Here is a 15,566-nt window from a genome sequence, read left to right as displayed (position 1 = left end):
TACTGAATGAACTTTAAATGTACAGAATGTACAACAAACATTTAATGTCGTCATTGGTGTTTATTTTGAAAAACATGCGACCCGGAACTAAATGTCTGTAGGTAATGTTAGCGCTCAACACATTGCTGTTTTGTAATGACTATATTTACCACTCAAAATGAGCGGTGTTCAGCTCCTCAAAAGGCTAACCAAACGAACAATGTTGCAAAGAAGACAACTGCAGTTGGGCGGCGAAAACCCACCCCAAGCGCTACCACAGGAGCAGCCAAGAAGAATCAGCCCAGGACGACAGACACAACGCTGACTACAAGAAGCTCGCTCTGGAGTGAGATTGGCCCCGACTCCACAGCTCACTGCAACGCCAAAGATTCTGCTGCATATGAAGATGACGATGATGACTTGATGGTAGTAGCTGTCTACGAAGCTGAGAAATCTCTGTCAGTTGACGCCAGCTTTGAACAAGACGCTGTAGTTACTGACACTGTAGCTGCTGAGAGCACAACGATCACGCCAACTCCTGTAAGTGGAATGTGTTATGAAGACTTTCCCGGTATTGACAGCTCATCAGTCCAAGTATGGATCTATCCTACGAACTACCAAATCAGGGAATACCAGCTCAAGATATCCGAGGCAGCGTTGTTCCAGAACACCCTGGTTTGTCTGCCCACTGGCCTGGGCAAGACCTTCATTGCCTCTGTGGTGATGTACAACTTCTACCGCTGGTATCCTGCAGGAAAGATAGTCTTCATGGCACCCACAAAGCCTCTTGTAGCACAACAGATAGAGGCATGCTACAAAGTTATGGGGATTCCACAAACGCATATGGCTGAGATGACAGGTGGGTTACACACGCACACACGCACACATATACCTCTTCTTCTTTCCTTGCTCCCTCGTGGATGTCAACCTGTCTCCGGTCCTCCTGTAGGAAACACTCCTGCCCAGCAACGGCAGCTGCTGTGGAAGACGAAGCGCGTGTTCTTCTTGACACCTCAGGTCATGGTAAACGACCTGTCCAGAGACACATGCCCAGCCGTGCAGGTGAAGTGTGTGGTGTTCGACGAGGCCCACAAGGCTCTGGGAAACCAGGCCTACTGCCAGGTATGTCTCCCCTGTGTAGACCAAGCCGGCGAGGCCTCAGAGCCTGGGTGATGACAGCAGAAGAAGCCTTGTAGTGGTCAGACAGATTAGACATGTTCACTGACATAGACTAGACGAGTGTTCCCTGTTTGTTGGTGTCACATAATGGCTCCTCTTTATGGTGATCGGTGATACACTGTGATTCAAAGTGAAAATATTCATTCCTGGGGTGTGTGTGGTGTGTTTTTTGTGAGGACGGACTAGGTACCAGGGTTACAGCCTGTGTGAATTCCAATAGTGGATTCAAAAACACCCCCTCCTCTGGTGTTATCATGTTGACTCACTGTGAAAAGTCTTCATTAATATCTCATATCAGTAATCATGCAGGACTAATGACTGACTGATGTAGACGTGGAACATTTGTGTTTGTGTCTGTATGGAATTTGTACGTATGTGGTTCTGTATGCGGTGTGTGTGTGTGCGTCTGTATGCAATGTGTGTGTGTGTGTGTATGTGGTGTGTGTGTTCAGGTGATCAGACAGCTGGGCAGCCAGACCCAGCAGTTCCGTGTCCTGGCTCTCAGCGCCACCCCTGGAGGAGACATCAGGGTAGGCGTGGCCCTGTTCTCTGGGAGCCTCTGTGTACCATCACCACTGTTGCTATGGATCTTGATGACACGCCATCAATATTTGCAGAGAAACGTTCTCAGCTTATGCGTCTCTGTATTTCCCTGACCCTGTTTCCTTCTCTCCCTGCTTCAGGCGGTGCAGCAAGTCATCTCCAACCTGCTGATCTCCCACATTGAGCTTCGTTCTGAGGAGAGCCCAGACCTTCAGGCCTACTCCCATCAGCGCAGCCTGGAGAAGGTCATAGTCCCCCTGGGAGAGGTCCTCACGGCCTACCAAGCTACCTACCTCCAGGTCAGTACCAACTACCTACCTCCAGGTCAGTACCAACTACCTACCGCAAGGTCAATACCAACTACCTACCTCCAGGTCAGTACCAAGCTACCTACCTCCAGGTCAGTGCCAACTACCTACCGCAAGGGGGCACCCTGGCCCTGGGGGGCACCCTGGCCCTGGGGGACTCCCTACCCTGCATGTTCCCTCCTTCCCTGATTCAAGGTGTGTTGGAAAAGGGAGACATCTAAAACATGCAGGGCAGGAGGTCTCCCAGGACCAGGCTTGAAGAACACTGCTCTGTCAGTGGGATGGCTTCAGAAGCTGCTTCCAGCAGTTCCTCTCCTCTCGACCCTGATCCTGTGACATTCGTTTTGGTGCTCTGCTACCACCTAGTGGTAACCTGTCATAATTTCGAAAATTCTGAACTCTCTTTTTGCAAGAGTTGAAATTCCAATTATCCGAAGCCTCCCATGGTTTTTGTTGTGCGGTGCCTGTCTTGATTAATCATGTGTGAATTCCAACCACGTTGAATGAAAGGCTGCATGTGGCGAAGCTCTGGAGGAGCCCAACTGACTGTTAATCAGTGCCGGTGAGGAGTCTGTCTCATTAGTGGGATCTCAGCTGGCTCTCTGAGTACAGCAGCCCCACCTACCATCTCACACTAACGGCTGGCTGCCTGGCTGGCTGGAATGCCCCAAGTGCAGCCAGCTGCTGTAACAGGGGGGCCAGACACTTCTGAACTTGGCTGGACCTCGCTTCCATACAGGAGCTCCTTAGACAGGCAGGTTTTCAGTTCCTTACAGTAATGCCAAGAGGCTACTGTAAAGAACTCTGTGCATAACCTGTAACACGGTCTGGTTCTGTGTGTCCCTGGGGTGTGCCTCAGGTTACAATGTGTTCCACATTCTCTCTTTAGGTGCCAGGGAACAAGACAAGGTACAGCCTCTTTTGTGGGCCATGCTGTTTGATCTCAAAAAGGATGTGAATAGGCACAGGTCTATTTGTCTGTATCACGTATCCCACCTGGCCTACACGATGCCTACATACAGTCCCTATGCGCCCAGGTACAGAGGGGATGCGGGTACGAAGTGGGATTCCCAGCCTCTGCCCCGGGCTCCCACTGCAGAAACACAGGGCCAAGATCAGTTTCAGGAACTCACCGGCTTGCGTGAGAATTACACGAGGAGATAATACCGCGGCGGCCATGCAACTAGATCTGAGTCTTCGCTGTCCAGAGGACATGGTAGTTTGACGCTCTGTTGAAATGAACAGGGGATATACCATCTGTAGAACACAACACCCCCCCCATACTCTCTACCAGGATTACCATTTCATGTCACTTTATTATTTTTTTTTAAGAAAGGAGACAAACATTTTGTTTTAACAAAACAATCAAGAAATCCACAGTAGCTCTTGTTGTTGCACTTCAACATTTCACTGTACAGCACTTCGACAAAACACAGAAAAAAAAAAAGAAAAAAAAAGCTAAATGAAAGTCAAATGTTCTAACGGGGTGTTCCCAGATTACAAGTCTGTTTCAGTAGTCACCAACTGAAGTTGTTAGTTGTTTGTGGAGCTAACAGGCCCTGACACCTTGAAACTGTCAGACTCCAACGTGCATTGGTTGGGGACATGGTTGGAGGTTTGTTTCAGTGGAGCCAATTAGAGACCAGTTAGTAAATATGAACCTCCGATGCACGGAGCTTCTCCTTGTCGATCTGAACTGAAGACGTTGTCTCCGACCTTTACAGGAGCCTTCATTGCTAAGACCAAGACAGTTCTGGTTTTCAGAGGTGAAACTTCAACATGAGCCACGCTACTCCAGGCGCTAGACTGATGGAGCATCTGAAACACTTAACGTGCTTCCACAGTGAGGATTTGGCAAAGTACAGTTAGCTACTGGACACGGTGTTACCATAGCTACAGCCTGTTCAGATGTCAGCCTATTGTCTTCTAAAACAAGAATGATTGATCCTCTCCTTGTCTCTCCTATATAGCTCCTCTTTACAAATACATTGTATCGTACATATATGTACCTTTTTCTGAATTCATTCAATCATTCATACTATTTTAATAATGTGAAGATAGAAAATACCTCTAGTCTTACATCTTTTGCACTTTTTAAAGTTTCTTAAGATCCTTAAATATTCCAAACAAAAAAATAACAATTTGTTTGTATTTACAAAAAACGAATAGATTTAATAAAATAGCAGTGAATGTGTTGTCTATATATTGCTCTGTATGCTTTTCATCGTCAACTCTATGTGCTGGTGCAGTAGTAGATATACGCACACACACACACACACTCACAGACAGACAGACAGACATCCACAAGGAGCAGAAAGAGGGAAAGCAGTGGTTTGCTGTCTGTTGTATGAACATGGCTTTAAGAGTGAGGAATGCATGGATTGGACAGCATGCTATACTTGATTGTCATACAGCAATAGACAGTGATTGTTTTGGTTTTGAAGTCATGAGAGTTGTCGTTCGATATTGTGGCGTTCATACATTCATACTGTTGGCTGTGTCAGCACAGTGTAGGTGTCTGTGTGTGTAGCTGTGCTTGTGTATCTGTGTGCGTGTGTGTGCTTGAGTATCTCTGTGTGTGTGTGTGTGTGTGTGTGCGCGCGCATGTCTGGATTCAAATACTCAAGTGATTCCTTAGGAGAAATGGAACCTACAGTTTAGAAAACAGTGTCTCACTACCCGTAACCCACTCATCTTTCCACAATCAGGCAGTACAGAGACAGTGGTGCACCTCTCTCTCTCTCTCTCGCTCTCTCGCTCTCTCTCTCGCTCTCTCTCTCTCGCTCTCTCTCTCTCGCTCTCTCTCTCGCTCTCTCGCTCTCTCTCTCGCTCTCTCTCTCGCTCTCTCTCTCTCTCTCTCCCTTCACCCATACCGTTACTGGAACAGAATGAGAATCAAGATACAACCTATGTTTTTGTGCGTGTCGGTTTACAGCAAAAACATTGAGCTGTCACGTAAACCCCCCTAGCCCCCCATCACGTACGATCACAGACACAAAAGGTGTGCTGAAGAACAGCAGAAAGAACGCAAGAGTTTGCACCACCTCAGCCAAGTGTGTCCGTTAACAAGGCCTATCTGAACCGCCCCACGTCTCCTCTCTCTCTCTCTCTGGGGAACAAGGCTCTTCATTGGGCGGTGGCGGGGCGGGGGGGTGGCGTCGCTCGATGGGTCAGGTAAGAGAGAGGCAAGGCTAGGAAGGGCAGGATGAAAGGGAGGAGGGTGTCAGCTTTTCAAATGTTATGTACAGCAGTAGGTCACGTGCTCAAGGTCGCTCCAGGAACCAGATCTCGTTGTGTCGCACGGCGGCGGCCGGGTTTGTGTAGCCCGCCACGATGAACGAGTCGCTCACACAGGTGTCTGGCAAGCCCAGGATCTCAGCCATCGTCCGGATCTCGTTGATGATGGTGACCTCATTGGTGGCTCCGCCAAACGCTCTGACGTGGAGAGAGAGACAGACAGACAGAGAGAGAGAGAGAGAGAGAGAGAGAGAGAGAGAGAGAGAGAGAGAGAGAGAGAGAGAGAGAGAGAGAGAGAGAGAGAGAGAGAGAGACAGAGACAGAGACAGAGAGAGAGAGACAGAGAGAGAGAGACAGAGAGAGAGACAGAGAGAGAGAGAGACAGAGAGAGAGAGACAGAGAGAGAGCCAGAGAGAGAGCCAGAGAGAGACAGAGAGAGAGACAGAGAGAGAGAGAGACAGAGAGAGAGCCAGAGAGACAGAGAGAGAGACAGAGAGACAGACACAGAGAGAGACAGAGAGACAGACACAGAGACAGAGACAGAGAGAGAGACAGAGAGAGAGAGAGACAGAGAGAGAGACAGAGAGAGAGACAGAGACACAGAGAGACAGAGAGAGAGACACAGAGAGAGACAGATTGATTCAGTCTCTCCTGTACCTCAGTGTGGGGCCCACCCTGTCAGGCCTTCCCACAGCACAAGCACAGCTCCTGGTACCTGGTGTAGGCAATGACGGCCGGCCACTCCTCTATCACCACGTCTGTGTCCAAGGCCCGGGGCGGCTGGGCCTGGTGCTCAGGGGGGAGGTAGTATGCCACCGTCACCTCCCTGAACAGCGTGGACTGGTCCTGGTTGGTCCGCACCACCGTCACGATGGGGATGGTCATACCCAGGTAGTTACCTGAGGGCCAGACAGAGAGATGGTGGTGGTGGTGGGGGGTAAACAGGCTGTGTGTGTGTGTGTGTGTGTGTGTGTGTGTGTGTGAGTGTGAGTGTGAGTGTGAGTGTGAGTGTGAGTGTGAGTGTGAGTGTGAGAGTGAGAGTGAGAGTGAGAGTGAGAGTGAGAGTGAGAGTGAGAGTGAGAGTGAGAGTGAGAGTGAGAGTGAGAGTGAGAGTGAGAGTGAGAGTGAGAGAGAGAGAGAGAGAGAGAGAGAGAGAGTGAACTGACCACTGGTGTTCTGCTGGCAGATGTATCTCATGATCTTCATGAAGCCGTAGCAGATGCTCTGTTCATACGTCTCCTCTTGGATTGAGATGCACGCCCAGTGGGCCTTCTCATAGTGCCGCTTCTCCCACAACACGTCCCCGCACTACACACATACACGCACGCACGCACACACACACACTCTTAGACATACTCAGATATTGTTTTCTGGGACAATCAATCTAGTAACACACACCAGAGTCCTGTGACATGCGTCTCTCCTTTTGTTCTTTCTGCACTCTCGTGTCCCTGTTTCTCCCTGATGTCTCTCTCTCTCTCTCTGTGGTTTCTGTCCTTGTCCTCTCCCTGTCTCTCGGGTCTGTCTCCCTGCAGTCTCTTTGGTCTCTCTCTCTCCACGGCCTTAGAGTGGAATTTGAGTGGCCTAGTTTGGATTCTATTAAAAGCCACTGATATTAAGAGGTTCATGTTGCTTAACATCTGTGTGATGTGAAGAAGGAGGCCCGTTTCAGGAAATTGAAACAAAAGCAGCCTAGATTTGGAAGGGTGCATGAGTGCGTGCGTGCGGTGTCTGTGGGGTGTATGGGACTGTGGGGCATAGTGAGGTCATGTGATTACCCTGTTTGACCACCCCCACCCTCCTCCAGCCCAGCTAGAACCAAGGGAACCAGACAGCTGAACAGTGACAGAACAGCTGGACGTCTGTCCACGGGTCTTTCTAGACTGACCTTGTCGTTGCGTGTGAGGAGGGTGAAGGGAACCCTCTCCCTGCTGTGGTGACCGTCGTTGTTTGTGGTCAGCTGGTGGATGGGTTCAGCCATGTCTGGGACGGGGACGGGGGGGGGGGGGAGAGGGGGAGGAGGAGGGGCGGAGGAAAAAGAAGGGGGTGTCAGCATTTCAAATCTTATTTACGGCTGTAATCTCTCAGGCAACGCAGTCTTCCTGGGGTTGTGTGTTTGTTTACGGCGGTGTCTAAACCAAGATTGACGTCCTGTAGTCCAATTCCTATGCTGACCCCGAATGTTCTAGAAACAAAACTCAGCATCTCCTAGCAGCGTGCTTGGAAAAGATGCCACCTAGAGCCAGCACACAAGCCTGCCTTGCTGTCCCCTGTCCAGACCAGGTTCAGCTGGGCCAGGCTCTGTGGCCTGGGGCTCCAATCACAACTCCCCAAGCAGTTTGGAATGAGTCTTTTCCTTCAGCTATTGTTCTATTTCTTTTGCTTTATTTTATTTTGCTGCTAGCGCTTTGAATTAGTATTTGCTTTTACTTTTCTACTCAGTTGTTGCTTGCCGTGTCGTCATTGTTCAGGATCAAATCAAATGTTATTTGTTCAGACCCTTTTTTCTCATGTTGTTAACAAGCGATGACAAGCTCACATACCCTTGTAGAACTGCACCCAAACCAACCAACACCCTCAAAGCCAAGGAAACGGTTGAGCTTGTGTTCAGCTGTGCGCATGATGAATAAACCACTTTGACTTCTGAGCTCCATGGGCCGGGCGGTGCCAGGTGGGGGGGCGGGGTGGGGGGGCATAGCGTGAGAACAACTGTGCCACCTCATGCTGCCAAACTAACAGGGCAGTGGGCCAGAGAGAGATGATGATCAACACTGACAGACAGGAGGAGGGGGGGTAGACAGGAGGACAAAACACACACACACACACACACCATACACACACACACACACACCATACACACTGCTGCCCTGTAATGGTCAGTCCACCACCAGGCTCTCTTAGACAGACATCAGACCTCACCGACCATTCCCCCCCCCCCTCTCCTCCAGTCAGACAGAAAGACACCATCCTGAGAGCAGCCCCCTCTGGGTGAAAACCCTTCTGGAGAGGAAACGGCCCCGGTTCGTCTTCACAGCTTTGATCGCTGTGCAAGACGGGTGTTTGCTGTGGCGTTCGTGGCAGATACAGGCACCTGTTGTAGCTGTATGTACACATGATATGGTCAGCGCGTGTTGCTTACCGACACCTTTGAAGACAGTTTCTACTCTAGTAGCGCAGAGTCAACATGGTTAACACTGTCAATCATTGATCGGGAGGGTGGCTTGGAAATAGACCCTGTGTGTGTGTTTGCCCAGTGCTGAACAGGGGAGTGTATCCCTATTGGGGTAGGCAAGTCAAGTTGGCCACACACACACACACACACACCCCTACCCAGGTCCTACAGGCCTTCAACTTGCACACACACACCCCCTGCACCTATTTCTCACACACACACACACACACACACACACACACACACACACACACACACACACACACACACACACACACACACACACACACACACCCCTACCCAGGTCCTACAGGCCTTCAACTTGCACACACACACACACACCCCCTGCACCTATTTCTCACACACACACACACACACACACACACACACACACGCACCACATCTCCAAGATCTGTGACCATGAGACCATGACTCTGGAGTAAAGACTCATGTGCTTCCACAGCCACACTGCCTAGGAGAGAGTAGCTGAACTGAGATATCAAACCAGAATGACTTCAGGCCTATCTTCAGATCACACCCTCTCTACAGTCCTGTATCAGTTTTCCATCTAAATTTAAAGAGAACTGCGATACAGAGATGATAGGAGGAGTGATATGGACTGGAAATGATTCATCCAAAACGGTTGTCTTTCATCGTGATGAAAATGTTAACCCTTATTTGGCCTGAGCTTGTTTTTTATATAAAGAAACTGAGGTAGTCAGACTTACAAACTCTTTCAGTAGAACCAACAGGAGTGGTGGGGAGAATGCAATGCCTGTAGAAGAGAAGGAATGGCTGCTTGGTTGTTTCGGGTGTAAGTTGCTGTAACACAACATCAGAACGGAGGAATACCAGGGTTAAAATGAGGTGCTTGTTAAGAAGGCTACATGATTGGGCTGTTTGCTTGTTCACTTAATCAATAAACCGACTGTTTACCAGGCTGATGTCTTGATGACTGTTTACCAGGCTTAGCTCTGGTTGTTATTTTCCACCAAGAACAATATTCTGAGAAGTGACTTGTTTTCAGAACTATGAATTCCGGGGTTGTGTGGGCCAGGTACATGGCTGTAAAGGCTGCTCTGAAATCATGGCTGCATATACTAATCTGGGGGGTAATCGGCCTCAATCTGTTGCATTTCCAGAGTAAACCCCTCAGTCTGAATAGTGGGACTGTTTGAGAACTGCTTCAGGCCGTGAAATACAGCGTTTCTGATCTCCTTCATACTCCTCAGCGAGCAGCGTTGATATGCCAGCGATAAAGAAATCTGCTTCCAAGGGAGTCACTGCTGATAAGACAGTGGCAAATAAACAAAATAACGACCGCAATTCTCTTTGATTCGTCTGCAGTTTTCATGCTACCTTTTGGTATTGCCTCCATTCCTGCTCTGCTTGGAACCACGACAGAGGTGGTGCCAAAAATCGAATCCTTAACCACGTTCCGGATTTGCCAGATGAAAACCCCCAAAAGTTGGACCTAAACTAATTGGGTCGAGCGGGTGCCACAGCACCCACCGTGTTCCACCGTGTTCCACCGTGGAACAGCGCTGTGAGTGTGCTCATGCTCTAAGCCCTACAGCCCAGTAAAGAGGTTTACCCTAGCTTTCTCTACTCTCATGACCCTCCTATTTCAGGACTGGATTTAACAGCCAACTGTTCAGCACCAAAACATACTAACCAGACTAATCCTTGCAGCTATAAAGCCCTATCTATCTGCTCCATGCTAATATTCTACAGGCTTTCCTTTCCATCAAACATAGTTTTCTGTTCAGTTTCTCAGAGCACCAAAACTCTATCTGCTTCCTCATTTTCTGCTCTGCCTTGCATTTGCACCATGTGTATGTCGCTTAGGATCAAAGCATCTGCTAAATGAGTCGAATGTAAAAGGTAAATTATATACTGGCACAAAGCCTCCCCAGCCCTCAGCCCTCCCCAGCACTCCCCAGCCCTCAGCACTCCCCAGCCCTCAGCACTCCCCAGCCCTCAGCCCTCCCCAGCCCTCAGCCCTCCCCAGCCCTCAGCACTCCCCAGCCCTCAGCACTCCCCAGCCCTCAGCACTCCCCAGCCCTCAGCACTCCCCAGCCCTCAGCACTCCCCAGCCCTCAGCCCTCCCCAGCCCTCAGCACTCCCCAGCCCTCAGCACTCCCCAGCCCTCAGCACTCCCCAGCCCTCAGCACTCCCCAGCCCTCAGCACCCCCTAGCCCTCAGCACCCCCCAGCCTTCCGCCCTCCTCAGCCCTCCCCAGCCCTCAGCACTCCCCAGCCCTCAGCACTCCCCAGCCCTCAGCCCTCCCCAGCCCTCAGCCCTCAGCACTCCCCAGCCCTCAGCACTCCCCAGCCCTCAGCACTCCCCAGCCCTCAGCACCCCCTAGCCCTCAGCACCCCCCAGCCTTCCGCCCTCCTCAGCCCTCCCCAGCCCTCAGCACCCCCTAGCCGTCAGCCCTCCCCAGTCCTTAGCACCCCCCAGCACCCCCTAGCCCTCAGAGCCCCCCCCCCCCCCCCCCAGGCCAGCTGTGTTTCCCTCCTCTCCATGGCCCTGCCATGTTCAGGCCTTGCGCTCTGCTCAGCTCATCCTGTCTGCATTCCACAGGCTGTGGAAGTAGGTCAGATCAACTCGCCTCTGCTGCTCTGCCCCTGGGCAGGGGCGTTCTAGTACAAATCCAGGCTCTGTTCATAAACACACACACACACCGGGCTGTGGCTAGCTGGCTGGCTGACGTACTGAACTTGAGCGACAGAACGAGAGGGTATGTCACCCTTGTCTGACTGGAATGACAGGCTTCATTTAGGCACGCGAGATAGGGTCAGTCCTGTTTCTCTGACTCCTCATAACCCCCTGGAGGAGCTGTCTAACCCTTTTAAGATTTGTATATGTTTAGTGTTTGCACCTCCCTGCCACAGTAAATTCCGTGTTTGTAAAACATACATGGCGAATAAACCGAATTCGGATTCTTAGTCATGGTTTCCCATCACCGGCCTCCAGGCTGAGGCAAACTGTCCTTAGTCAACCTCATGACCTAACCTTTATGGAGTTCTGTGCTTGTTGGGTCTTTTGAATGTTATGACCACACCTGTGGACGGGTTATCCCTGCTTTGTCCAAGATACTTTATCAACACCTGATTTATTTACAAGGAAATTCCAAACTTACCATGCATTACATCAACACAAGGCAGCTTGCTTTCTGAATCCAGGTTATTCACTCGGGAGATTTAAAGGTCACATGAAATGCTGTTTTTGTATTTTTGCATATAGGCCTTAGTGGTTCCCTATTACTGTATCCCGAAATTCAGCCTTGGTGCATAATTACAGCCACTACGAGCAGTCCCACAATGAGCTTTCCTCAAAACGCGCTGTTTCTGTGTCTGTAGCTTTAAATGCTAATGAGCAGGAGAGGGGCGGCAACATGCGCTAATGTTTACAATGGATGTATCGCAATGGCTCGTAGCCCCCGTTGCTGTAAGATGCATTGAATTTAGCCATTCTCATCTGATCACCCTGGTTTGCAGAGAGAGGGGAGGTAACCTTGCTCCTATCTACGTCACTAGGAGGAGATTTTGAAACAGAGCAATTGAGCTTTCATTTAGTCAAAGGCGGAGAAGAACACCCAGGGCTTGGTTTACGCCTATCGAAACTTCTAGCCACTGCGGCACCAAAGGCAGGCTAGGGGAACTCATATTAAATAACCCCCTCAATTGAAGTTTTCATGTCATGTGACCTTTAAAGAAGATGCAGTTAAGCAGCTATTGTTGGCTTGGCTTCTGACAGGGCAGAAGGCTGCAGTGTTAACCCACACGCTTAGGTTCAGGTTGGTTCACTAGTAAAAATATATGAGCAGTATTGCGGTATTGCAATGTGTACTTAGGAATGGTTTGCTGAACCCAATGCTAGTTTTCTCAAGGATCACAATGACTCTTGCTTAGACTGTTGCTCTTGTTGGTTAGTGGTAACTGATTTAAACTGTTGTATTCTATTTTAGTTAATCCTATTTTTATTTATTTTTTACTGTTGCTTGCTTTCCTACAGGTACACTTGCACTTAGAGATTCATGTTGTTTAATTGTAACTTGCTTAACTACATGCTCTTATGGTTTCTTCCCTTTAGCACTTATTTATTTGGTTGTTCACAATGTGTGCTTCTTGATTTTGGCTACCCGCAATGTTTTTGGGGCTATCTTGTTGTTATTATCAGTAACCTATGCACTTTGTAAAGCTCTCTCTTGGAAGTCGCTTTGTATAAAAGCGTCTGCTAAATGAATAAATGTAAATGTTTTGAGTTGTAGGCCTGCGCTTTTAACAGTAATTGTATGTCCGCAAACAGTATATGATATGTGGCCCTTTTCTCTTTTTCAAATGAAGACAGTAGGGTAGACACATCTGGTGGAGTCAGATGGCTGAGCGGATAGGGAATCACGCTATTACTCAGAAGGTTGCCGGTTCGATTTCTGGCCATGCAAAAAAACAAGGCACTTAAACCTAATTGCCTCGGGGGGAATGTCCCAGTACTTACTGTAAGTCGCTCTGGATAAGAGCGTCTGCAAAATGACTAAATGTAATGTAACTGTGGTGGACCAGTGCTGTCATCAGCAGCAGCCCTGCCTGGAAATGCATTGTCCTGGATTCTAGACTGGGGCAAAAGAAAGGTACAAAAGGGGAAGGTGTTCTTCAAAACTGGAAATTGAGTTACTAAAACACAATGAATCAGGCTAATAATAACTTCTGGTAAACACACTACATTGTGGACAATGCGAGGTTTCACCTTTAGTAGGCTGCTACGTAGCTGTATACATTGCAGTCAAAACTTTCTGACTGTGTTATATTGATAGTTGTTGCAAAGTAGCAACTTGATACCACGGTTGCAGCTGATTGTGTTTGTTATCGTTCAACTGGATTCACTCACTCGTTCTTCCAAATCCGGTGCAAAAATAACATTATTATTGCTACTGACACAATGTGTTTTGATTTGACATCGCTTGCGGTTTTAGTTCGATTTGTAGAAAATCTCGCTCGCAGGAATCTAGGAATCTGGATGGAACAGGAAACGAAAACAAAGTAGACCCACGGTTTATGGCCGCATTATTGTTGTCATAATATAGCCATACAGTGCCAGCCATTTTGTTTCTACTGTACTCTGCCCACAGCCTGTGTCAATTCATACCGTAGTCAGTAATATACCTAGTGTGTACTTTCACCCTGGCACGGTTTACCTGTAGGAACCTCCACTTGGTGTCCTCGCGCTACATCCTGCCAATAACGCAGCAGTTGGTTATCGTCGTCCATAGTCTCCCCCTCGCCCTCCAGGCTCCCATTGCCCGAATCTGACAGCTGGTCTTCCGAAAAAGATTCGAGGTCTTCTAGTGTTATCATCCCATGTTGGGGTCCAAAATCAGGCCCGTCGCCTCCACCTCCACTACTCATACGACAACCACCAGGGTCCATTCTCGTATCTCTACTCTGTTCCTGAATACTTGCAGCTCAGCTCTGCGGAATAGGTCGGCTAATACTGGGTCTACTCCAAGACCTCAACGATATTGTGTTTAAATGTCAGTGTATCTTGTCAGAGTTGACAGTGAATATTGTCAGAGTTGAGACACTTGGCAATTTTCTGACGGGTAATATCCGTTTTAAGAAAACTTTGTGTTCATCGCATAGGCTACCAGTCAGAGCGCTGATCGCGACGCTTGGATGCAGCCATTCTACTTTCTATGAAGAATATATCTGGTCTTAACAGACACGCTATTTAAGTTGCCTTAAATATAGGTCTTTCGGTAGGCTATAAGGTAACACTGACCTCGATCTGTCCGTGAGTACGTGACGCTTTTTGTGGACTGATGAACTTGATGTTTATAAGAGGCGAAGGGAAACCACGTGATACAATATGCTACGCTCTTGGTCCCGCCCTTCCCAGTCCGTGGATAGAACTCCGGAGTTCGATCCCCCAGTGTTTACAGAAGACACACGTTTGTGCTACCTAGCACAATTATTACTCCCCAACGGCTTTCACGTGTATTACAAACAATATTAGATTTTTATAACACAAACGAACAGGGCATCAAACGAATGTTCAACTGTTCAGTTGTGTTGCCTCAAGTGAACTGGAGATCAGCGCGTTGGGGTACACGACGCAGACGCTTGTTATTTTTTTTATTCATTTATTCGTTATATATATATATTTTTTTTACAAATAACTTTTTCACATCTTTAAGGAAGTTATGAAACGATGTCAACCATTACTATGATCACCAATCACTGCACTGGACGGGGGAGATGAGGACTCAGACTATGTACGTGTGCTTTTGTGTCACGCAAATGACTCCCTGCTGTGTTTGAGCGAGTGCGCGGATAAGGATGTCTGGATTTTCAACGGCTGTGATGCAGGCTGTCCCCACCATGCTGCAGTCTCCATTAGACACGTACAGACAGAGGAGCAGATTATGTAACACTGTGTATTCCACCATGCGCGAGGGTGCAGGCAAGGCACTGATAGGCCCATCTGTTTGCCTGTATGTCAGTGTGTCTCCTTGCCCACATAGGGATTCGGGAGAGTTAACACGTTGTCACGTGAGAAGGACGTTGTTGGAACACAGAGGTAGTCTCTTGATTGATTGTGAAAAGTATGACTGTTGTCTGATGTACCCGAGCACACTAATCAAGGAGACATTTTTGGAAACAACCTTCATCTGTGGCTGAGTCCATATCGATACCCTTCTCCTGTTAGCTTTGCCTTGATGATGATGTCAGTGTTGAGCATCAGTTCATGGCACACTGGTTGTGCGTCCATCGGGTGCAGAACTGTGGGTAAACATTCTGCGTCTTCCGTTATTAATAGCTTCCCAGACAACTGGCTGTCGGATTGGTTCTCCGCGTCACCCAAGCTCCGCCTCGTCCAATCAGATCTCCGTCTGCCTGTCCCACAGAGTGCACTCTGTAACCCCTCCGTGGGCGTTGCTCTTGATGTGTGCTGCTCACCCTCCTCTCCTCGCTCTCCTCGCTCTCCTCCTCCTTCCCTCATCACGTCCTTGTCCGGCCAGTAGAGCTGATCTGTGTCTTGGACTGAGCATGTGAGGGGTTATGATGGGTGAAGAGAACCCTGGAGATGGGATCTGTCTGTCCCTCTCTCTCTCTCTGTCTCTCTCTCTCTCTCTCTCTCTGTCT

The 15,566-nt window shown here is 48.9% G+C and overlaps 2 protein-coding genes across 2 annotated transcripts in view; one reads left to right on the top strand and one right to left on the bottom strand.

Moving 5' to 3' along the window:
- Window positions 1-6: 6 nt before the first annotated feature.
- The window catches only part of fancm (FA complementation group M), a 37,608-nt gene continuing 22,048 nt past the window's right edge, over window positions 7-15,566 (top strand). Inside the window, exons 1-4 of the mRNA XM_084679930.1 lie at window positions 7-838; window positions 929-1,101; window positions 1,611-1,688; window positions 1,842-2,000. Of these exons, the coding sequence (XP_084536056.1) occupies window positions 136-838; window positions 929-1,101; window positions 1,611-1,688; window positions 1,842-2,000 (1,113 nt within the window). The 5' untranslated portion in view covers window positions 7-135. The remainder of the gene's footprint in view (window positions 839-928; window positions 1,102-1,610; window positions 1,689-1,841; window positions 2,001-15,566) is intronic.
- soul3 (heme-binding protein soul3) lies at window positions 3,306-14,254 on the bottom strand. Its single transcript, XM_084679953.1, has 5 exons — window positions 13,619-14,254; window positions 7,135-7,229; window positions 6,413-6,554; window positions 5,962-6,145; window positions 3,306-5,444 (listed from the first exon to the last, which is right to left on the bottom strand). The coding sequence occupies exons 1-5, from the start codon at window positions 13,848-13,850 to the stop codon at window positions 5,273-5,275; spliced, it is 825 nt and encodes a 274-aa protein (XP_084536079.1). The 5' UTR covers window positions 13,851-14,254; the 3' UTR covers window positions 3,306-5,272.

This window comes from Hypomesus nipponensis, chromosome 3, assembly GCF_054491055.1.
Source record: "Hypomesus nipponensis isolate SF chromosome 3, ASM5449105v1, whole genome shotgun sequence".
NCBI classification, from domain to species: Eukaryota; Metazoa; Chordata; class Actinopteri; order Osmeriformes; family Osmeridae; genus Hypomesus; species Hypomesus nipponensis.
The sequence above is the reverse complement of the archived record's forward strand: the minus strand, read 5'-3'. Positions and strand labels throughout refer to the sequence as shown.